The sequence below is a fragment of the Pelobates fuscus genome, chromosome 12 (genome assembly GCF_036172605.1).
Source record: "Pelobates fuscus isolate aPelFus1 chromosome 12, aPelFus1.pri, whole genome shotgun sequence".
In the NCBI taxonomy this organism is placed as follows: Eukaryota; Metazoa; Chordata; class Amphibia; order Anura; family Pelobatidae; genus Pelobates; species Pelobates fuscus.
Genome location: NC_086328.1, coordinates 45,885,443 through 45,910,787, shown reverse-complemented (window position 1 = coordinate 45,910,787; position 25,345 = coordinate 45,885,443). Strand labels below are relative to the sequence as shown.

The 25,345-nt window shown below is 38.1% G+C and overlaps 1 protein-coding gene across 1 annotated transcript in view; it reads right to left on the bottom strand.

Annotated features, from left to right (window-relative positions):
• The window catches only part of BRD7 (bromodomain containing 7), a 28,980-nt gene extending 5,213 nt beyond the window's left edge, over positions 1-23,767 (bottom strand). The window contains exons 1-11 of the mRNA XM_063437628.1: positions 23,518-23,767; positions 21,335-21,540; positions 20,195-20,321; positions 15,233-15,287; positions 14,149-14,293; positions 13,583-13,693; positions 12,421-12,602; positions 12,003-12,132; positions 9,822-9,897; positions 5,400-5,501; positions 3,945-4,080 (exon numbers count right to left, since the gene is read on the bottom strand). Of these exons, the coding sequence (XP_063293698.1) occupies positions 3,945-4,080; positions 5,400-5,501; positions 9,822-9,897; positions 12,003-12,132; positions 12,421-12,602; positions 13,583-13,693; positions 14,149-14,293; positions 15,233-15,287; positions 20,195-20,321; positions 21,335-21,540; positions 23,518-23,692 (1,445 nt within the window). The 5' untranslated portion in view covers positions 23,693-23,767. The remainder of the gene's footprint in view (positions 1-3,944; positions 4,081-5,399; positions 5,502-9,821; positions 9,898-12,002; positions 12,133-12,420; positions 12,603-13,582; positions 13,694-14,148; positions 14,294-15,232; positions 15,288-20,194; positions 20,322-21,334; positions 21,541-23,517) is intronic.
• Positions 23,768-25,345: the final 1,578 nt, after the last annotated feature.

Genomic DNA, 25,345 nt, shown 5'->3' with positions numbered 1-25,345 from the left:
CCAACGGGACACTGGAACTTTGCTTCAGAGGAAAGTGCCAGCCACCCAAAGCTTACCAAGCCAGGCCCTTACTCACAATCAAGCACCACAGGAAAGCACGCAGACCCTGTCCAGAGACACCTCTGAGGGTACAGCCACTGCTACAAAGTGAACTTACAAAACATGCAGAACACTTTATTGGAAATCCCCAGGCTCCTAACTGCAGATGTGGCTTCCCTAAAAACAGACATGCAGCAAATCACAGAGGGCGAAGGCCACACAGGCGGATATAGGGAAAATACGTGATGAAATGGCCAATATGAAAAAAACAAAGCTCTGACAGCAGGCTATCCAGCAGACTATATCACTGCAAATGGACGCACAGGAAGACCGGTACCGCCGCAGTCATCTTAAAATCTGTGGGGTACCACCCGCGATCACTATGGAGGAATTACAAACACTACATAAGAAGACTACTCTTTTACTACTGGCTTTGGCCAAAAAGTTCACTATTGCTGAACTATTTCACCTCCCAACAATAACCCGTCCCAATTACTGAAGATATCATCACCTGATGCTTCACATATTAAGACAAGGGCCACATCATGGCAGCGGTGATGAGTAAGACCCCCACTGTCATTTGAAAACATGCAACTGTCCTTCTACCAATATTTGACCAAGGCCACACTTCAGTGGCGAAAATCACAAAATACACTTACTAATCGACTATGTTTTGCAGAGGTGGCCTATAGATCGGCAACACCGAGAACCCTCCTCATCACGCACAATGGAACTGTCCACAAACTCACGTATGGAACCAAGGCACCTACACTACTCTCCACTCTTTGCCTCGTGACCCAATACCTGCCACCTCCACATAACCTACATGTATGGGATCCAGGACCTGCTCTCACCACAGACTCCACCGGTCACCTGACTGACACTGGAGAAGACAAAGCTGTCACACAGAATCCCCTATCTTGTGTTTTTGTTCTGTTTCTGAATTATACATCCAATATTATTTGTTGTTTTTACCACCAATTTTAAGGTCTTGGCTTTGGGTGCAGTCTAGGTCTAGTCTCACATACACACTAGGCACGCCACCATGTGGTGCGCAACCTCCCCCCCACCCCAGAAACCCCCTTGGTCAGGGGTGCTTACTCCCTCGGAGAGCCAAAGATACCCACACATTCACAATCCTTGCTACATACAATTTTGTAGATTTATTGTGTTGGCTACTCAAGTATTACTCGTAGGTTTTACGCTCATGAATCACAGAGCAACTCGCTCATACGCTGCTACCTCCTACATAGCTGGTTCAATAATAGACACCTAGTATATAATACCCTGCCTATATACACTCTCTACTGGCCTCACATATAGTGTCAATACTAGACCTAGAAGATGTTAGTTGTACTCTGTTAGAAAAGCTGATTTGTACAGTCTCCCTTCTTCCTCTGGGGCTGCACCCTTGATATACATAAATGCGTAATATGCGTATTGCTAGTTAAGATATCTTGTTCATGGATATATTCACGTAAACGTACCGCTTTCCAAATACAATGCTCTTGTTATATTACGTTGATATGACTGCTCTTGCCTTTGCTGTCAAGGCAAGGCATATACTTGTGTATTTACCTGTGCACCAAAAATAGAGAATTAAAACAAAACAAAAAAACTCCAGTTATTTAAATGTAAATAAGGGATTTAAAAAACCCAAGGGCAGAGTACAGAATATTTGATAGAATCCTAACCTCAACATCTGAGGAAAGGGATTTAGGGGTGATTATTTCTGATGACTTAAAGGTAGGCAGACAATGTAATAGAGCAGCAGGAAATGCTAGCAGAATGCTTGGTTGTATAGGGAGAGGTATTAGCAGTAGAAAGAGGGAAGTGCTCATGCCATTGTACAGAACACTGGTGAGACCTCACTTGGAGTATTGTACACAGTACTGGAGACCGTATCTTCAGAAGGATATTGATACCTTAGAGAGAGTTCAATGAAGGGCTACTAAACTGGTTCATGGATTGCAGGATAAAACTTACCAGGAAAGGTAAAGGATCTTAACATGTATAGCTTGGAGGAAAGACGAGATGGGGGGGATATGATAGAAACATTTAAATACATAAAGGGAATCAACACAGTAAAGGAGGAGACTATATTTAACCCCTTAAGGACCAAACTTCTGGAATAAAAGGGAATCATGACATGTCTCACACGTCATGTGTCCTTAAGGGGTTAAAAGAAGAAAAACTACCACAACAAGAGGACAGTCTTAAATTAGAGGGACAAAGGTTTAAAAATAATATCAGGAAGTATTACTTTACTGAGAGGGAAGTGGATGCATGGAATAGCCTTCCAGCTGAAGTGGTAGAGGTTAACACAGTGAAGGAGTTTAAGCATGCGTGGGATAGGCATAAGGCTATCCTAACTATAAGATAAGGCCAGGGACTAATGAAAGTATTTAGAAAACTGGGCAGACTAGATGGGCCGAATGGTTCTCATCTGCCGTCACATTCTATGTTTATGTTTCTATGTTTATTTAGCATAGTGTGCAGTTAACTCTTTTCTTTGGTTTTTATTGTATGTATTGGGACTGATGTATCATGGTCATTGCTACTGCCCAGGCGTAGTAGGAGAAATCAGAAACATGTTTATTTTCTTCTTACTATGAGCACCTACTGGGCTTTTTTTTCTTTTTACATTTCTATGTGGCACATTTGGTAGATATGAGAATTGACATTCCAGTCAGAATACTCTAATTTCATTGGATTCTGTCCATCTGGACAAGTGAATAACCCTGTAATTATACACTTACTGTGTTAAAAATGATTAACTTATTGAAAATAGAATATCTAAATAGAGAGTACACATGACACGCCACCAGCTCAGTCAAAATACAATAACTTTTAAAACTAAACAAATCAGACAGCTTTTTTGATAAGTAAACAATACAAAGTAAACTCCCTGCACTACATAATTCTTTGGGCAACGCCATGCGGTTTCCTTTCACTGGGTCAAGATGACCTTTTAACAATAGCACAAAGGTGGAACGGCACACCTTTCCCATGGCAGATTCAGACTATATTTGTATGTCTGCATCATACGCCATAAAAAGATACTGATTGCTACTCTTATTATTTGTGAAAGAATTAGTTGACACTTTTTTTTTTTTTAATCTCTTACATTGCTAGAATACTAGGATAATTCAGAACAGTGCCACCCATAAGCAGTTTACTTGATATGATCGATGCTTCAGTTAAAACGCTTATTGAATTGTTGAGTCACAGTCCTTCTGTAATCTCAGTAATACCAGCTTTGGCCCAACAGTAATTAGCAACAACATCTATATTCACATAAGAAGTCTAAATAAATTAAAGGACCACTATAGTGCCAGGAAAACACTTGTTTTCCTGGCACTATAGTGCCCTGAGGGTGCCCCCAACCTCAGGGCCCCCCTCCCGCCAGGCTCCAGGGGGAGGAAAGGGGTTCAATTTACCTCTTTTTCCAGCGCCGGGCGGGGAACTCTCCTCCTCCTCGCCGTCATCGGCTGAATGTGCATGCGCGGCAGGAGCCGCGCGCGCATTCAGCCAGTCTTATGAACCTTGGGGTTCATTCTCAATGCTTTCCTATGGACGTTGGTGTCTTCTCACTGTGAAAATCACAATGAGAAGCGTGGAAGCGCCTGTCAATGAGACAGCCACTAGAGGCTGGATTAACCCAAAGGTAAACATAGCAGTTTCTCTGAAACTGCTATGTTAAGAGAAGAAAGGGTTAATCCTAGCTGGACCTGGCACCCAGACCACTTAATTAAGCTGAAGTGGTCTGGGTGCCTATAGTGGTCCTTTAATAGCAATTTCATACACTGCCCTTTACTCTGGATAGTAAATTTTCTATCAAAAGGTTACATGGTTTAGAAGGTTTATTTTATTTAATCATCCACAATAAGGTGTTATCACTCTACCTGCAAGAACCTTGAAGACTCGACTCTTCTCCGTATGTAGAGTAGATTAAATCCGAATCGTCCTTGCTTATGTTTGCAAACGTTGAATCATAACATGGTGCATAGGAGGAAAATGGTCCATAATTCAAGTATAAGACTAAGGAAGAAAACATCTTTCTCAGTAAAATCATAACTGTGACAAAAAAAATGAAGCAGTCTACAAAAGTCTGTACATATTTACTTAAATATAGTATATAAATGCATTGGTCTTTAGAGATACCTTGAGGTGGGTTACTTATGCTACCAGACTCTGCCCGAACTGACTTTCTGGACACTAATTTTGTCAATTCTAGCTAGTTTAGAAGATGCAGGATTTAGTATCAACCCCAAGGTTACAAAGTACTTGCAGCTGAAGCATATTCAGACAAACAGGAAATATAGAGTGGAAAACCCTCCTGTATTGTTACACTAAATGCAATACAAATTCAACTAGTGCTCATTGTTTAGGCCTACATATGAGACTTTTAAACTGACAGCGAGTATAACTTTCACATGGATGACTAATTAAATAGGCATCAGAGGCAACATGTTTTTGTTCTCCCTCTAAATCCTATCCCAAGCTGCAGTTAAGTAGGTTCCATGAAATGTACAAGTATTTAAAGATCTACGCCAGACTCCGGTGGCTTATGATGGGCTACCGAGAGCCAGCACTATAATTACAGAACATATAGGCCTGAGGATCACAATGTCATTCTATAATACAATGCACAAACTGCAGTAAAAACTACCTTGCACACACCTTCCATTTCTGCTGAAATGAGTTGTTCACATAATGTTACAAACAGGCTAATCACTTATGTGGCAACTAGTAAAAATTATTATTTCCAACCTGATGGTGCCAGATGACCAAGCCGGCTATTGCATTAAGAACTAGCCAAAGAAACCATTGTTTAATCCTGGTTTTTTTTTGGACAGTGGACTAAACAATGGTTAAACGAACGTTTTAATAGATAAACCTTCCCAGACTTTCTGTGGCTGTCCAATCAAAGACTTCCCAATGCAGCTTAATAAGAAGTCTTTGCAAGCCAGGTGCTCTGAGTAATTGCTTGTCTCTTGATTTTAGCTCTACTGAGCTAAACAACCAGGAAGTATCAGGACTGATTGATTTACACTCAGTGGGGGTAAAAATGCTATATGATAAATGCCATTTTTTACTAAAATCTGTACTTTTTGTAAAAAAAAAAAAAAAAAGAGGACTCTTCACACATAACGCACATCCGTAAGGAAGTGCTCTATGGGTCTGGAGTGTCCCTTTAATAGCTTTTAACTTTGAGTATAGTATGATTACAACATATACATTTAATTCATAACAGACATTTGTAAAAAATAAAAATTCAAAACAATCATTACACCATTTTACCTGAAATAGAGAAGACATATTCATTATTTTGCACCATTTCGGAATATCTAATTTACCTGGAGTTACCTTGTTACGCTTATCTTCTTTGAATCCTTGCAGTGAATTAACTCCTGATTGCAGACGACCTGCTGTGGATGCAAGAGAGCCTTGTCCAGAATCTAATGAAAAAAAGAGAGTTTTAGATATTAAATATACTGTGCGGTGCACCACACTTTGAAAGTTAACTTCTTTAACTTTGTTTTTTACAATAGATTTTCAATGCATTAAAAATATATTACTGGCTAAACCATGGCATCACTACAGGGTTAGCTCTGCCCACTTAGGACAGGAAATTAATTATAAATAGGTCATAACCTTTCCTATAGCTCCAGTCTTTATTATCCTCTTGGCTACGGACATGTTTTTGAGGTAATTACTATTTATTTTATATTGCCTTGGCTAAATTTTTATATAGCATTTCCATAGAGCTCCCTGTATGTAGCCCCATTTAGGAAAAGCCCCTGGGAGATATGTTTATCCTTAGTTGCAGGATACCTACAAAAATCAACATGTATCCTATGGGTAGAGGTAGAGGTATTTTTGTAAACACAGAACATTGCCTGATATCAAGTTTATAGTTGTGCACACTTATTTTAAAATATTGAGAGTTTACACTCACATTTCACAGAGCCTAATCAACCCTGGCTCTGGGTGTGAAAGGCTCCAGCCTTTCACACCCAAAGCCAGGGTTGATTGCTGCTGGTTTGTACAATCTCCATTTGTTGCTGCTGAATTTATCACTTTTATAATTATTTGCTGCACATTGTAAAATAATGGTTTAGTGCTGTTCACTTTTTTGAGTGCTGTTTTTCATCGCTTAGGCCATTTATGTACAACCCTTGGTCCTCCAACCTGGCCTATTTGCTTCCTCCATTCCAGCTAATCTGGAATACACTGAAAAAGCTCAAGCTGAAACAGCTTAGTCATCCTGCATTGGACTCGCAAACCCTGTTGCCCCCTCCTCAGGTCTCTAGTAACGGAAACTCCACGGGAGATTCCCTGGATGCCGAAATTGCCAACACAAGGACCACAATCTCATCCGTCATCTTCCAAACTACATATGATGGCATGGAGACTGAGCAGAGGACCCCGATTTCCAAGGGATTTTCAGAAGCAGTAATAGACATACACTGATGCAATCAAGAGGGATATCTATGTCTTTTGTAGACTGGACTAACCAATAAAGAAGTCTCTATTACAGAGTTCAAGATGGAATTTCTTCAAGGAGGTGTGGACAGATGACTCCGCTTAAGATCCCTTCATGTTCAGGTCTCTGCTTTATCAACCCTACTGGATTTAGGTAGGCTGTGGATCCCATGGTTTATGAACACTTTTGAACCCTTGCAGGATGACCTTCTTCTGACCCTCAAGTGTCTTTTTTTTTGGTTGCTATTACCTGGTGAATTTTAGAGATTCAAGCCTTATCCGCAGAAGAATGTTTTACTGTTTTATATCCTGATAAAACTGTTCTTCCCACAGTTCCAGAGTTTAGGCCTAAGGTCATCTTTAACTTTCATCTAAATTAAGAGATTGTCTTACCAGCCTTTTATCACTATCTACTCCTGTGAAAATCAGTCACCACGTGCCTTGCTATTTATCCAAGACAGGTAAATGGAGGCAGTCATTAAAGCTTTTCTTTAATTTTTCAGGACAAAACAAGGGCCTCCATGCATCTAAACCTACTTTGAGTCAGTGAATTATCTTGGCTATATTCAAAGCTTATCCTCAAGACATTCAAGTTCCTTCTGATCTAAGAGCCCATTCCATGAGATCCTTGTCTTTATCCTTGCAGCTGCAACTAACCCTCTTATAGAAAGCACCTCAGAGACGCTACATGGTCATCAGCAAATGTTCATTAGACATTGTACCTTGGATGTCTGTACCCAAAATTCTTAATATGGGAGAAATATTTGGTCATGAGCCTCTTAATTCTATATTAAATTATTATATTGGCATTTTCATTTCAGAGTCTCTGTGGATTTATTTTGTGTTTAATTCCCTCCCTTACTCTATTGCTGGTATTACCGTAATTTTATTTTCCTGGATATATCCATACCAGCATCAATACAGGGTAAGTATGATGAAATTATTTATATTGTCAAACTTTAAATGGCCCATTCTTTTAATATGATTTTTTTTTTTAGAATGGTTGTTAGCCCTTGGTTAGAATAGTGTTTTCATTTTCACTTCTGAGAACGGGAAATCCTGTCCACTGAGACATACACCCAAAGTTTTAGACTTATATTTACATTTAAAAATTTACAAAATGCACAAGAAGATATATTTAACCCCTTAAGGACCGAGGACGGTTCAATGTACTTACCCGATCGCCGTCGTTCCCCCGGCGGTGCTCCCGGTGTGGGGAGACTGCCTGCAGCCCAGACAGTCTCCCCATGGCGGATTAGGACCCCTGTGGCCATGTGATCGCCCAACAGGGCGACCACATGGTCACAATAGGTGTCCTAGTCTCTGCCTGCAGGGGGACTGTCTGTGCTGAGAGGCAGTCTCCCTGCTTAGTGTAAAATCATAAAAAAAATAAAGTTTAAAGTTAATAAATATATATGTGATATATAGACGTATTATATATATATATATATATATATATATATAAAATATACGTCTAAATATCATATATATATATAATGTCATACTAAGTGTATTTATATTAATATGTACATATATTAATATAAAAATACACTTATAATTAAATTACACACGTGTATATATATAATATATATAATAACTATATATATTGTATATATATTATTATAAACTACAAATAAGTAATTTAAATTAAACTAAAAAAATTAAAAATAATAAAAATTTAAAAAAAAATTATATACCTATACGAAATTTTATTCTAACTGTATTTTGATATTAATATATATATTTATATCAAAATACACTTAGAATGAAATTGTATATATATATCTATGTATATATAAATAAATAAAAAGAATACGAACTATTCATATGTCCATATACAAAATTACATAAATAATTATATAAATATACACGTAGACTTCAAATATATAAATATGCATATATATTTAAATTCTACGTGCGTATTTATGTAATATTTTTACATAATTAAGTTATTTTATTGATTGTAATTTAAGGGACCTGCCTGCCAACCCAGGCCGAAAGTCCAGAGAATTTAATTTGCTATCACTGTATTTTACCCTGTAAGTTCTACGACACCCTAAAACCTGTACATGGGGGGTATTGTTTTACTCGGGAGACTTCGCTGAACACAAATATTAGTGATTCAAAACAGTAAAACATATCACAGCGATGATATTGTCAGTGAAAGTGACTTTTTTTTGCATTTTTCACACACAAACAGCACTTTTACTGATGATATAATTGTTGTGATACATTTTCCAGTTTTGAAACACTAATATTTGTGTTCAGCAAAGTCTCCCGAGTATAACAGTACCCCCCATGTACAGGTTTTATAGCGTTTTTGAAAGTTACAGGGTCAAATATATGGGTCATATTTTTACATTGAAAATGGCCAGGTTGGTTACGTTGCCTTTGAGAGCGTATGGTAGCCCAGGAATGAGAATTACCCCCATGATGGCATACCATTTGCAAAAGTAGACAACCCAAGGTATTGCAAATGGGGTATGTCCAGTCTTTTTTAATAACCACTTAGTCACAAACACTGGCCAAAATTAGCGTTCAATTTAGTTTTTTACTTTTTTCACACACAAACAAATATGAACGCTAACTTTGGCCAGTGTTTGCGACTAAGTGGCTACTAAAAAAGTCTGGACATACCCCATATTGAATACCCTGGGTTGTCTACTTTAAAAAAAAATATGTACATGTGGGGTGTTATTTAGCGATTTATGACAGATAATAGTGTTACAAGGTCACTATTGATACATTTTAAAAATATAGGTTTTGAAACCGCAATATCCTACTTGTACCTATAGCCCTATAACATGCAAAAAAATTTGCAAAAAGCATGTAAACACTGGGTATTTTTAAACTCAGGACAACATTTTGAATCTATTTAGCAGTTTTTTTCATTCGCTTTTGTAGAGGAGTAAAAGATTTTTTACATAAAAGTCAAAAAACATGTATTTTTTGCAATTTTTCATCATATTTTTTCATTTTTTAAAAATTAAATTACATGAGATTATATAAATAATGGTATGTAAAGAAAGCCCCTTTTGTCCTGAAAAAAAACAATATATAATTTGTATGGGAACAGTAAATGAGAGAGCGGAAAATTACAGCTAAACACAAACACCACAAAAGTGTCAAAAAGATGCCTGGTCGCAAATGTACAACATCGCAAAAAAAGTCCGGTCCTTAAGGGGTTAATCTATGCATTTCTAAAGATGTTTATATTACATCTTTCTTATCATTCACATATTTAAACCCATTAACATAAGGAAAGCTTTATATGCAGTACAGATATTGCATACCTCCAATAAATGCATCCACAGGATTAAGCAAAGCAAGTGTTGTAGTCCCATCAGGCTTCCTTCTATCAAATTCTACCTGCAAGAAATAAAGGTTTTTTTTAAAGGCACATCTTACACACGAGAATCTATTCACTGTGGTTTTCTATCATTTGATATTTCATTATATTATTAAAGTCAGTGGGGACTTATCTTTGGCAAACTAACCAAGCAAATGTCAGATATAATTTCCACTGAATTCATCATGGCCGGACATCTGCACAGGAAAGAATAACGCAATAGGCTTAGGGTAGAAGTAAGATTAGGGAAATGTTAATGTTAAGCAATTAAAACAAAAAACATCTAACAACAGATGTGGTAGGCAGATATATTGTGACCAATTTCAAAATGTCTGTTTCCTATTTGAGAGGAAAAAACAAACAAACAAACAACATTAGTATATATTGGGTATCAGGAAGAAGGCTGTGAGATTATCTTATTTTATTGTGAATCAATGTAAGATATTTTTCATAATTTTGTAATAGTTATACCAATTCCAACCTTTAATTGGATTTGTCACTTCAGTATTTTATTAAAATATATGCTTTATATGAAATATTGTTCAAGCAGTGAATCGAGATGCCTACACTTGTGCCATGACGAGTGTGGCATGGAGATGCTAATAAATCCTATGGGGGTCAAAATTTGCCCCATATTTGTACAAACCCAGTGGAGCGCTAAATTTAAATGACTTAACCTTAAACAATAAGTGAGCAATACAGATCTTAACAGGGTATACTAGATAAGAGAAAGATATGTACAATAGTGTACATAGTCCAAAATAAAAGGATAAAGTGTGATGGGTAATGAATGCACTGACATGAAGCAGAGCCCAACGAGGATAGACTTAAATCACATCAGCATTGGTAAATTATGGCAATACCAGGGCTTCTACTGTATTCAATGCAAGGTCTGCTTACTGTTCAGCCTCCATATGCCAAGCTGGAATGTCACCTTTAGGGGTTTTGCCACATATACTTTGCTAACACAAAGCAGAGTAATTGGTGTGTATACAGAACATGCTGGTATACAGCTCTGCTCCAAGTCATTGCATACATTACACTTTATCCTTATCCTATTGTACAGATCTTTCTCTTCTCTAGTATACCCTGTTAAGAGCTAGTTGCTCCATTATTGTTTAAGGGAAAGTCATATAAATTCAGTGCTCCACTGTTTATATCACCATTTACCTCCTTTTTGTTTTTTGCATGTAAGTGTGCTAAGTGTTAGGGTACTAGCATGTAGCTGCTATATAATAGATCGTTCCATTGATTATATTATAAGCGCTTTTAATTGCACAGAGTACTTTGAGGTTTAGCTATATGCCCGCTGGCTAATGCTAGGGTCGCCAGCGGTTAAACAGTTGAACAAGCAAACAAACATTTATTGATAGCTTTTGAAATTTCCAAGCCCAACTATTGAGGAATAGGTCCTCAATCAATGGAATTGAGTCCCCAAATCTCATTTTTAATGTCTAGTACATGTATTGATTTTCAATATCTTTGTGTAGTTGCTGTACTACTGTATTTGTGAGTTTCTAATTGAAAATTATTTTATGCTGTCACCATAAATATCATATATATAACTCTAGACCCCTTAAACACTTTAGATTGCTGAAAAGCTTTGAGTGAAGAGTGTGTCGTCTTTTTTTCATTTTGCAAAAAGTACAGAGAAATAGACATTTATAAATTTACTTGGTTACATCCCACCTGGATTTGAAGCAGACGACAAGTCCTGTTACTTCCAGGTTTGGTTAGCTTATTTGCACTGAACTCAAAAGGCAGCAATTGCTAAGAGCACCTGCCTTGCAAGACTTCTCATTGAGCTGCATTGGGATGTCTGTGATTGGACAGCCACAGAAAGTCTGGGCGGGGTTAGAAGGGAAGAGCTTGCACATGCAGCATACAAAAGAACTGTAGCGTTTGCAAACTATTTTTAGATATGCCTCCAGTAAAAAAAAAAAAAAAAATATATATAATAAAAAAAAAAAGCATAATTAAATGCATGCAAGTTTCCATTTGGGGTATATCGACTAAACTGATTTTTTTTTAATTTGTATTTGGGCAGTGGAGTGTCCCTTTAAATCTGGAACTTTTTCTTTCTGAAATTAAAATAGATATTTACATACAAGTGTCTGGGTATTACCTGGCTGTTTATGACTCTCTTTGTTAACTTGCCCAGTGATTCCTTAATTATCTGCTCAATCAGTTCCTGTTCCTTTTCTGCTGCAGCTTCTGTAAGTTTTTGTTTATCATCCAGCTGGTCTTTATCTTTTCTGTAAATAGTAGGTACATAGTTACATAGTAATGTAGATTACGGAGGGGGGGGAGGAAACAACCCAAAAACACAGAAATGCCTAGATTGTTTGAGTTACTAACTCACATAAACTCTGGATTACAAGGATTAATAGGGGAAAATAAATTGTTATTCTGCTTTTGATGTTTAAGCATTCCCATAACTTTAATTATGGACTTCCCAAAAAAATGTATTCTAAATATAGATACTTTGCTGTAAAATATCTCCGTACTTGAAGCTTGGAATTGAAATTTTAGTGTGTAGGTACCGTTTTAAGTCCTTGATTGGGCTTTTGAAAGCTGTAACATCAGATGTATCCATCGATTCGTCTTTCATTTGATCTTCTGTCCTATCCCCATTACCTTGTGCATCACCTTTTTCTTTATCCTTGCCATCGCAGTGAAGATCAGCCATGAATTCAATGCTCTGTTTAAGACTCTGAATTCTTTCCTGAAGTGAACACAAAGTAAACACTACTGAAAAAAAACACAATATTGGTCCAGCTGGGTGAAACACATAGTGAAAAAATTAGGGAGATTTATCAAAGTGTTCTGAAAAGTGCACTTTTGGGATGTTAAACCCTATATCAAAGTGCTATAAACAGGATCTGAAAAAGCCCTTCCATTTGTCTATCCTGTCATTTTCAATTCCACAATTATATACCACTGAGAATACTGTGCAAAAAAGTGCACATTACCTGCCGGGCTTTCTATGCCAAAATAAAAATGGTGTAAGTACACCAGAAAAGTAAAGATTAATACATGTATAGTAAATAACCCTGATAGGTAGAGAAAGATATATATATATATATATATATATATATATATATATCTATTTTTTTTTTTAAAAGCAATGCAAAATAAAAGTGAGAATTGTTGGAGATTCAAAGTGAATTTCAAAATGAAAGGCCACGCAGAAAACATTCTCAGCTATAATTTGACCTTTTAGTCACCTTTAATTTACCTTGAGTTCATGAAATTCTCACTTTGGTGAATAACCATGTGTATAAAAGACACAAGGTTAAAAAAAAAAATATATATATTTTCAGAATTGAAAATTCAACATGGAGTTTAAAAAAAACAAAAAAACACAGACACATTATTCTGCAACCTTTCGATAAATCTCCCTACAAGTTATATGAGAACATTTTAGTTATTTGCTCTTATAGAATGCATTTCCTTGCTGTACATCTCCCGAGTGTAAGAGAATGCATGGAAAATATTTTATTGTGCATGGTGAAAATAAACTGAGTATGCATATCAATTTTTTTTTTCGTATTGTAAGACTTCCACCTAGAGCACTTTACACAGCAATCTACATTTATGTTTCATTCATACAACTCTATCCTGATTTATACTCTTGAAATAGTGCCTGCATTTGTGCTTTTACATGGCTAGCTACTGAAAACAGAAGGATTTAAGTTATTTTACCTGGCTGAGAATTTTCATGCCGGAGTTTAGAAGCTTCTTGGCAGCCTTGTGATAAATTGTACCAGGCTTGTTATAAATCATAGCATTGTGACATATTAGCTTGAAGTTCTCCTACATTAGGGGATAAAAAAAAAATCACAGTGAGTTAGAATTCTGAGCACTATAAATAAAGTTGCAATGGTTAATAATAGATTTGCACCACTAAACTCAACATTGGGCAGTTAGGTTTGTGTGCACAAGGTCTTGTTTTATAGTGGCTAAGTATGTTTAGTTCCGATTGTGAATCAGATAGAAGTAAGGGTTGCATGGTGCAAGAGTTTCCTTTATAAACGAACAGTTCAATGTGGCAGATGGTAGCTCCTATCTTTATCAGTATAACCTTTCATCAGCCTGATTTATCTGTTTATTTCCAAGCATTTGTTTTAAATAAACCATTTGATTAGTGAAAGATTTAAAGTGTGCAAGCCTAAATACAATGTCACCTCTAGATGTGAAGGCATCACTCTGCTTTAGTCTTCCCAACATCATCTAGTACCATGAAGAGTGTGGGAGGATGCTCTTATTACCTTTAGTTCTTCTATTGATTCATATTCATTATTCCTTATCTTCTCTTTCATCGTGCTGAAATCCATTGGATTTTTAATAATCATGGAATAACCAGGAGCAATAAAGTCTGTGACAGGGAAGGAAAAGAAGGCACTGGAATCCTTTCTGTAAATATAAAACAACAAACAACAAAATCACTAGTAAAATGCTGGCTTTACCTCATCTGCAGACCTATAGTGCAGCATTTACACAGTAGTGTAAAGTAGAGTTCCTGCAGGTGTGGTGGTTATCCAGAAAAGAGATATTGGGTTCAATGTAATATGTGAGATAGTACTGAAAACTACGCAAACTGAAACAGGGCTTCACATTATTAACAGGCAATGAATGATAGATCACTAATCTAAACTCATCCTTACAGCATTTATGAAAAATAAATCTTTAGCAAAAATTATAAAATATGTGCTCTCAAATGTCAGAGGCAAGCTGGGTAGAGTATACTGCTGTCATTACATCCCACTAAAGCAGCGTTCTCCAAACTCGTGCCCGACAGATGTTGCTGAACTACAACGCCCACAATTCTCTGGGTATTTCATTTCAAAGAATCATGGGACTTGTAATCCAGTAGCATCTAGAGGGCAAGAGTTTGGAGAACACTGCACTAGAACAAGGACAAGCTGGGACCATGCACTTTGAGAAAACAAACCTCTTTTATGCAAGTTTCACTGTTACAAATTGCTAATAATGGTACCATGTCTTTTGTACTTTTTTTTTGTTAAATACATGTAATTAATTACAGGGACACTGAGCACCAACACAACTTTAGCTTAATGAAGTGGTCTTGGTGTGTAGATCATGCCCTTGCAGTCTCATTGTTCAATTATCTGCCATTTAGGAGTAGAATAAAAAAAAAACCAAAAAAAAACCAACCGAAAATTGCAGTAATAACTGTCACGAGAATATGTCCTGACTTCTAATGGACAACAACAGCTCATGGGCATCATTATATTTACAACTTCTGTCTAATCCTTTGTTTAGCAACTCCTAAATAACAGTGATTCCTGCACACCACTGACAAGCAATGCTCTTTAATTTTGTTGCACTTACCTCTGGAGCTGCCTCACTAACTGATTCAATGCTTCTTGAAGTGGAGTCTGTTCTTCTATGAAAATATAAGAACATAAATGCCTAGTTACAAATACTATAACATCTACTTTGTAGCATTGGTTTGACAGGCTAATTAGGTCCCATCTAAACAAAAAAAATATTTTGTTTAAATCACAGCACCCACAAAAGAATGGCGGCTCAGTAAGGCATAATTTTGCGAAAAACAGACTTCTGCTATATGTGAAGGCTAAACATTTGCAAATATGAGAAACGTACCATGATGAAATGAACATGCACCATAACAACTTATGCTCATTGTGTAATAAGTTATGGTGCAAGTAATTCCCTTGTCTCCTTTAGTACATACTTCCTTTAAACAGATTAGTTTGCAAAGATTTAAAAATCTGTGCAACTATAAGCCTCCACCATTTTGTCTCCGATTATAAAAAAAAATGCTTCCTTTTCTGTCATTGTTAAATCTCCTTTACATATTTACTGATTGGGAGGTATCGCTTATTGATTTTATTATGGCTCATAAAGATACACTGGAAATTAACTGCTTAGCAACATTTCAGTAAATTGATAGACTACATAGTTACAGTGCCATGTAAGAGATCTGATTATTTTAGTTTTTAGAAATACAATTTTTATAGATCTATTTGATGGACCCGTATTGTAGCAGTTTTACAGTTCAAATCACCCCATAAATTCATATCATTTGTGAAAAGGGGTATGTAATATGGTACATTTTAAGCATTATTATACACAGTCTTTTTAGCAGCAACGTTTATGGTATTATTTTATTTTTGCATGCAAGATGCAATTTAGCAGTTTATTTTGTAAACTTGATATGCAATACTTTAATAAAAAAGAAGAAATCACTAAACTGTGCTCGGCTACATCCAATGAATCTCTATGGGGAGCGTTCAGCGTCTTCATGCAAAGCGTGGAGACGTTAAACGTATATGCTGCACATAGTGTGGCACTGAACTTGGAAGCACCTTGGTGACTATAGTGTCCTTTTAATTGTATCCCTAAACCAAACCCTAATTCTAAACCAAATTCAAATCCCAATTGTAAGCACAATCATTAGTATTTACAAAGTGCCAACAAATTCTGCAGTTCTGTACAATGGGTGGACTAACAGACAAGTATCTGTAGCAAGATGAGTTGGATGCACAGGAACAGAAGGCCCTGCTGAAATAAGCTTATATTCTAGAGGGAGTGGGGGAAAGTTAAACAAAGGGTAAGATATATTTCATGTGCGGGAAGAGGATATTGATAGAATAGTTTAGAATGAAGGCAGTTTTTTTGGGATGACACAAATGCAGGAGAGGAAGCAAGGTGGGTTACCAAAGGGTAGGTAGGGAATGCTATTATTATTACCAGTCTAATTGATATGCTTTTCTAAAGAAGTGAATTTTCAATTATTTTTCAAAGGAACAGAGATTTGGTGAGAGCAGGGAAGGGAGTTCAATAGGCACGGTTCAGCCCTAGAGAAGTCTTGAAAGTGGGTGTCAGGTGTGAGTATGAACAAAGGATTGACACAGATCTTCAGCAGAGCTTAGGGGCCGTGGGTGGGATAGGTAGGTAGGAGCCAAGATATGTAGAGATGTGTAAACAAGTACCAGAATTTGAAATTAAGCCCTATATCTTATAGGAAGCCAGTGCTGGGACTGACAGAGGGGGAGGCATGGGTGGACAGGATAGTGAGCCTCGCCACATTCAATATAGACTAACAGGGCAAGCTGGGAAAGTATAAGACCACTGAGAAGCAGATTGCAGTAGTCAATGTGAGAGAGGATAATGGCATGGACCAGCACCTTAGCCGCATTTGGCGTTAAATAGTGGTGCATGTAACAGAGAAACTAGCATAAAATAGGTTTAATTACTCAGATTATACAGTCCCTGGTTGTCCATGTACTAATTGGATGTTTTGTAATGGAAATAGCAGGATTTGGAAAATGACTGGGCATGAAAGGTGAAGGAGAGGTTTGCATCAAAGAACACCCTGCCTCCATGGCTGAGATCATCCATCTTGATGATCAGCGAATACAATGCTTTCTCATAGGAAAGCATTGGGAGGGTATTGCGCATACAATCAGCATTTCCTTATCCAATACCATCCTCATGATCCTTACCCAGTGCATCACTATGGGGAGTGTTCACATCCCCATGCAAAGAATGGGGAGGTTGAAAATAGGTGGTGCACACAGTGCAGCACTGAATTTGGAAGCACCTCTGGTGGCCGTCAGAGTGACTGCCACTAGAGTTGTTACTAGGCAGAAATGGAAACAGACTTTTCTCTGAAAACTCAGCTTTTACAGCGTTAAGGCTTGCTATAGATGGAAGAACCACTACATTAAGGAAGTTAGCAGCCATCCAGTTAGAAATAGCAGAAAGGTTGTCAGAGACACAAATCAAGAGAGACGGTGAGATAAAGACAGAAAAGATTTGTGTGTTGCCTGCATAGATAGAAGTGATATTAGAAGCCAAAGAAGCGGATGAGTTTACTAAGGGAGGCAGTGTAGATTTAAAACAGTAAGGGACCAAGGACAGAACAATGGGGAACACTGACAAAACACTGATTTGCAGAGAAAGTAGGGTCTCCGACCGAGATTATGAAGGATAAGGAAAGTGGTTGGTGATTAACAGTGTGGGAAGCAGCAGAAAACTCAAGGTTTATTAGGAGAAAATAATAGGATTTTGGAGAAGAAACTGGATTTAGCAGCAATAAATCATCGGCAGTCATTCAATCTTGCATACACAACTCTCTCAAGGATCTTGGATGGTGGTAGTGAGATAGAGTGGTAGTTGGATGGGATTTCGGGTCAATTTTTTTTTTTTTTAACAACCGGGATTATGGTTGTATGTTTGAGCTCATTCAATCTCTCCCTGTCCTCTGACATATTTTAGTAAAAAGCAGAACAGGAGAAGGAAGAGTGTGAAAAAGATATGAGGGAATAGGATCGAAGGAACAGGTGTTGAGGTGGGAGGACCGTGGCAGAAACCTCTTCTGGTGTAGCAGTTGCGAGTGAGCATAGACAAAAAGGAGGGAGTGGGGTTGGGGGAAGTATTGGCCGGGGTAGGAGAGAGATTAGAGATCTCTTACCTGATCGTGGAAATCTTCTCAGTGAATAGAGCAGTAAAATATGTAGTGGTCAATCTGCTGATGTTGGCTCCTAACCAGAACCCTATTCTGAAGCCCAAGCCTAATCCTAAGCATAATCCAATATTAAACCAAAGGGGTGTCCTCTGATAATATCACACTTTTATTAGCAAATTCTAAGATAAAACAGAGTGACATATTGCTGCCATCTACTGGCTATTTTCAGTATTACAAGCAAATGTGTTATACTCAAAATAGCAATTTCAATGTATTGTGATCGGTGCTGGGCAACTAGAAAAGCCTGGCACTGATCAAAATAGTATTGGGGCATGGAGTGAGACAATCCAGGGGGTCTCCCAAAACACCAGTTACACTCAAAGAACCACAGAGGTTAAACTTGATTTCTCAGCTGCAGTGTTCTCAGAACAGCATATAGCTCATTAAAATTCTGGGGCTTACTAAAAAATACAGAGCAGAGCCCCAAGAGTCTATTGATACCTTGGACTCCCTGGTGTGTCCATTGTAGCAATAGAAATTTAAAACCCCATACAAATGACAGTTTGCAGAGCTCACTATGAATGCAGCAAACAAAGCATCTGGGGCCCGGCTGATAAAGGGAAGTCCCAGTTATCTAATGATATCTGAGGTATCCAGTTACCAGCAGGGAAACAAATATTCTGTCATAGGTCATTAAGGGAAGGACAACTAGAATATTTCCGTTATCGAGTTCAAAGCAAAGGCACTATATGTATGATCTTTTGGATCAACAGCAAAAACCAAATGTGAGGAAGGCTTAACTTGATTGACGCAAGTCTCTTTTCAGCTATGTAACTATGATGAAGTGCAGTGAGTGCAGGGGAATCATTACATAATTGCATCCTAATAGGACTAAACAATATCCAGTATAACCATCATTTTAAACTAAAGATTGTATAACCAGCAAAAAATATACTAAGCAATAATGGTTAAGGATAAATTGTGTATAAAAAACAAACAAAAAAAAAACAAAAAAAAAAAAACACACAAACACACCCCTAAATACATTAAAAAAAAAATTATGCAAACTCCTCCCACCCCACAAAAAAAACAAACTTGAATTTTGAATGAGACCAACTAGGTAGTGTCGCAATGATGGTTGTAATTATACAATCCTATTAAAGGGGTAGGGATGCAATACATCATCTTAACTTACTGCACTTAATCACACAAATAGACATGGGTTATTTATTGGATTGTGTTAACTTTCTTTACAATTTCTTTTTTTTCTGGTGAAGGTGTTAATGCCTTGTATGCTCCATGAAGTTGATTAGCTCTAAATACACTATGGGTTTCTGATACCACTATTTCTCAAGTAAACATGTAAACTGTATAATTTAACATTTGGCTAGTGTGGTCTCACCAAAGCCTGAAGGACACTTGAAGGAGTCAAAACATTGCAGATTATTTGTTGGGACTACAATAATAATAATAATTAAAATAATTATAGAAAAGGCTGTTTATTATGTTTGCATAATTAAGGTAATCGGAGGTGGAAACTGCTTGCCTAGTGTATGCTGGTACGGTCTATCTACATAATCATGTGACTGATTTTGCCCCAGATGTCAGAGAAGGAAACGTAATTTCCCCCTGTGCGTGTACAAATCTATACTGCATAGGCACATGCTGTTTGAGTCTTCACCTTCCCTGTGAGAGAGCTCTAAGGCTGTTAACGTACTTAGCAATTCCACTCAAATGTTTTAATTATTGGAACTGCGGCTAGGGCCTGACCTAAAAATTCAGACTTCACAGACCAAAATGGGAAGCTCTAGGCTGGCAAAGCCATTCAAATATCTTTCCTTCTGGCATAGCTTTACCTTCTGGTTTTAACAGAGAGTTTTCTGGAACACATACTGCTGGTAGATCTGGTGTCAGGGGAGAGTGGTTCTTATGATCTTTATCAGCAGCACTTCCATGCTTTTTATCTTTTTTCTTCTTCTCATCCTAGAGACAAAAAATATAAAAATATTAAACACTGCGTTAGCAGTATCATAATATATATATATACACAATCTGTAATAAAATCACTGAGGATTTAGTCTTGTCCCTATAAATCAATAGCCATCTATGTCTAAAGTTACGACACTAATGTGCTAATAACTGAGGTCAGTATCATGGAGGAGGGGGGGGGAGAGCCAGTTTTGAGTAGTTCCCCAGCAGAGCTTATTGTGTAAGAAGGGGGTGTTAGGTAGACAGGAGCAGAGAGTGAGTGCTACAATATAATACACACAGATCTTGCATGACAGCTGTATGGTAGAAGAGGGGAGGCACTAAAGCCAACATGTTAGCATCAGGGGTTGGTGCAGCCTGATTGGCTCTGCTTAGAACATTCCCCAATCACGTAAAAAGGAAGTAGCCAGGAGCAAGGGGTGTGTTACATTAGTTTAACATTCACAGACCCTCTATGGTGGCGGCACTGTCACTGCAGAAGAGGAGGTAAATGTTTAGACAAAATCAAGTACACAATTTCTCAATTTCTCACTAAGGCAAAATGTACTACATAAGGATGTGATCACTTAAAGTAAAGCTGTTATGATAGGTTTACATTAATAGTTTAATTTGAATAAGTCACCAAACTATTGTGCAAGGAAAGCACTTTAAAAAACTATTGGTGGCTTTGATGAGAATGTTAAAAATATTTTATGATCAAGAAAACGAATACCTCGAAATGCAGTAGCTAACTATTTACATGTTTTTTCATATGGTGATGGCTATTGTCCTGTACAATGTATGTGTGTTACTTTTTTGTTTCAGTTGGTTGGGACTCTTATCTAAATAGGGACTAGTGCGTTAGGAATACAAACCTGTATTGCTAACGTTATAGCGTTCCTTTGAACAGGCTGACAGATTATTGGTTAAGGTGCTTAAAGTGTCCCTTTAAAAATATGCAGAAATATATTGATGTATTCCACCCAAGGTAAACCATACTTTTCAATAACATAATACATCAACAGTACCTTTTTCTTCTTCTTTTCCTCATTTTGAGATTCAACTTTCTCTCCTTTCTTTTTTTTCTTTTTCTTGTCTTTATGCTTGTGTTTATCATGATCAGATTTCTCATCATGGAAACTTTGAGGCAGAGTAGTAGCACAAGCTGTGGATAGTTCCTTTACCTCTCCAGTGCCCACTTTTAGAACCAGTTTTAAGGGTTTTTCCACATAGTCTGAAAGCATTGAATTTATCATTTTTGGTTAGATCGACATATAGTCTCAGACATAAAACTATGAATGAAGAAGAAAGAAAATGTACATAGGGCTAAGAAATGGGAAAGAAAGCTATGTGAGGTTTCTTTTTTGAAATGTAAATAATTATAGTTAAGTTGCTGACCAAGCCTCACACACACACACACAACCATTTTATTCATAAAATCATGATAATATTTTATCTATTTTAATATTTACAGGCTGTAAATTACGTAAAAAAAAAAAACAACAAAATTGTAAAAGGGACACTCCAAACACCATAACATATACCCTTCCTCTGTTATGATGCAACAAGTTCCTGGGCGTTGACTCCACTCTGACTGGCTTATAACTACAGTGACTAAAGATTGCTGTAGCATCAAGAGCGCACACACACACACACACACACAAAACACTTCAGATTGCTTAAGTACTTTAAGTGTGAAGACGGTATTCATTTTTTCCCACCATTTTACAAAAATGTTTCAACAGAAATTGGCATTTTTAGTGGACCACTAGAGGCAACCAGACAACTTCATCTCAATTATGTGGTCTGGGTGCAGTGACAATTTAGTTTTATAAAGCTGCCGTTTAGTTGTATCAATGTTTTGATTGCAGTGTTAAACACATCACTAGTTGCGGTCTTACTCACAGCCACTAAAATAAAGGTGCCAACACTGAATAAGCGAATCAGTCTGTTTGATTGGCCCAGTACTACGTTTTCTTGCACATCTGCACTAGTCTCACAACGCTTGCCTATGGGAAAGCATTGGATTGGCTGAGGTCATCAATCTTGATGATCTTAGCCAGGGAGGTGGGGCATGCAGCCAACAAACTAGTGTAGTGAGGGAATAAAGTTAAGTATAAATTACCATCTAAACCCTCACGGACACTTAAATAGGTAGGTTAACACTAAAGTGTTAGGAATACAAATTTGTATTCTTTATTTTAAAAGGATTTTTGGTTTACAGAAAGGAAAAAAGAAGACACATCACGTGACAGTACACAGTTGGTATTTCAACTTCAAGTAGGTTGCAGGTCTGTGACATCTTGCAGTCTAACGTTGTGTCTAGTACATTACCGATCATTTTGTGCTGCCTGGCCCACTTGCTAGTGGTCTCGGGTTTCTGTTTGTATGGCAAATATCTTCAATATTTGGGTAGTGGAGGGTCCCTTTAAATGTTAAACAGTATGCAAATGGCCTAAGACTTACAATGCATCCCCAGGTGCCACACAGCATATCACCGGTTGACTGTCCCGAGTATTTATATTTAGAGATCTATCAGGGGAGGATTGACCAGCTCAGAGAGGGATGGGGCAGTGTAGCCATTAGTCGTCGTTGCCAGCATGCAATGAGTGCTGACAACCAATGCCAAATATGTACAGATTCAACATTAGCCAGTACTCTCAAGGATTTTCTTGGTGTAATGCAAAACATACAAACTCCAAACACCATGACCGCTTTAAATCACATGGATGAAATTTATACAGGCATAGGCAACCTTCAGCACTCCAGTTGTTTCAAACGACAACTCCCATGATGCTTTGCCAGCATTACGGGTGTAGGAGCATTACGGGTGTAGGAGCATTATAGAGGATGTAGTCCACAACATCTGTCGTGCCGAAGGTTGTCTATCCCTGAAATCTAAAACTGAGTTCCTCAAAAGACAATGAAGTGCACCCAATGCAGTGTTTACATAATAATAATAAATAAATAAACTGCAGGGACAGGCAGTAAGCACCATAACAACTGCATTAAGCTGTAGTTGTTCTGGTGATCATAGTGTCCCTTTAAACAATAAGCCATTGTTACTTCAATTCATTAACACATTAACGTCCAGTGTGTCAATGTGGCAGGAATGGCACTGGCCATGAATGGGTTAATGGGCCTGGCGGAGGAGGCTCTCTAATCCCGATGTAGTTTAAATGGTGATATATAAAGCATGCAGCCCGCTCACCTCGTACCTCCCCCTTCCCCTCATATCCGTGTTTGTCCCCTTTGTGCTTCTTGTGTTTTTTCCCCATGTCGGCGCTCTGGCCTTTCAGCTGTCGTTTGCTCGCTGCCCCGGTGCTGACGTCACGTTTCCGCGCCGGTGCCTTCCTCTGCTGGTGCGGTAACCCGGCGGCGGACATGTGTGGGCTTTCTTTTAGGATGCAACGTCCAGGCCGGGCTGTTTATGTGTGTGTGTGTGTTTGTATGTTCAGTGAAGCCAGCGCTGCAGAGCCCCCTGGTGGTCGGAGGAGCACATTGCAGCGCAGTCTCTGCAGTGCCTCTTGTGGTTCATGTAAAGTAGTAATGTATTTATTTTGGCATTTCGGGGGGGGGGGGGGATTCTCTAAAATCCGATTGTTTTGCAGCTTAGACAGATGGCATGTCTCCCTATTAAGGAGGGTCAGCCCGTATTTTGGCCTTAGATTCCTCTGTCCCCCTTTTCTCCCCTAATATACCTTTTTTTTTTTATAGGCCATTTTGGCGTGCCTGGATTTTTTATTTTTTTTATTCTTTATTTTTGAGTGCAGGTAGATTGGTACATACACGCCAGTAATGCCACAACAGCAATTACCAGCCATTCTTGGTTAACAGAGAGATGGTATTAAGTGAAACTGCACATTTTTATATTAAGTAGGCCTAACTTTGAGTAAAAACGTTATTGAGAGAGAAAAGATAAATGAAGAAAACAAAATGATAATACAAACATATAACATCAGCCCCACAATTCTAAGGATAATGACATGTCTATGAGTCTGTAGCAGGGGTGTACACCTTTGAGTTTGCTGGCATAGCCGACTTGCTGAAATTTTGCAATTTAAGAGGGGTACTTCTAGCGTTAAGGAGGTTATTGCAAGTCGTCTTGGCTAGAAATAAGCCCTGTACCTGGCTAAGCAGACAGTTAGTTACAAGTTACTTTTCGCGGTTTTTCCCTATATTTAGTTACCGTCAGTTTATTTTTTCTTTTTAAAAGTCTTCATTTTTGTTGTGGAGGGAATCTCCACTGGTTTTGTGGTAACGTATAATCAATCAATACAGGGAGATAAAAATGTAACCTAGCTTAGGTCAACTATATACATAGGTCAGTCTTATTTCATCGCTCTAGCATCACCCGTGTGGGCCACGGTGAGATAAGGGGAAGAGCCTTAAGCTCCAGTGAGTGCACGATATGTTAGCCGCTCAGCTGCGTTTGGGGTATAAAACCTGCTATAGTCACCTGGGAATCTATGGGAACTCACAATTAGCGGGTTGGTACATTATCTCGTCGGTTCCCTCGGGTGTGGGGTATATCGTGCAGTGTATCATACCAATGGCTCTCAAGGGTTTGGGATTATCACGATAGGATAGCCGTGCTGGTTGCTCTAGTGGGCTTAGTAATACAGCGCGCCAATAGCACGTGGGGGCCCATGGGTCTCTAGTCGGTCCGACACAACCGTGGCTGAAGTGGACCTATGAGGGTCTATGTGGTATGGCACACTGGCCACCTGCGTGGGGGCATAACTTGGCTGCTCGTGGAAGGTTAAGTGTAACTTAACCGTAAAGTAGTAGTGAAGCATGTCAGGTACACTTGCAATGTTAACTTTGGCAATCTGATAGCACAGGTGGGCAACTCATGTGGAGTTAAAAGGATACTGCCTATCGGACATGTGAGCGACTCGAGTGGGGTTGATATGAACACATTGGGGGGACATGTTAGTAATATTTGTGGAGTTAAAGTAGGTGCTTTGGAGGAAACATGACAGTTACTCCTATGGAGGTAATATACATTGTGGAGGTGGGGTACACCCTTTGTTGGA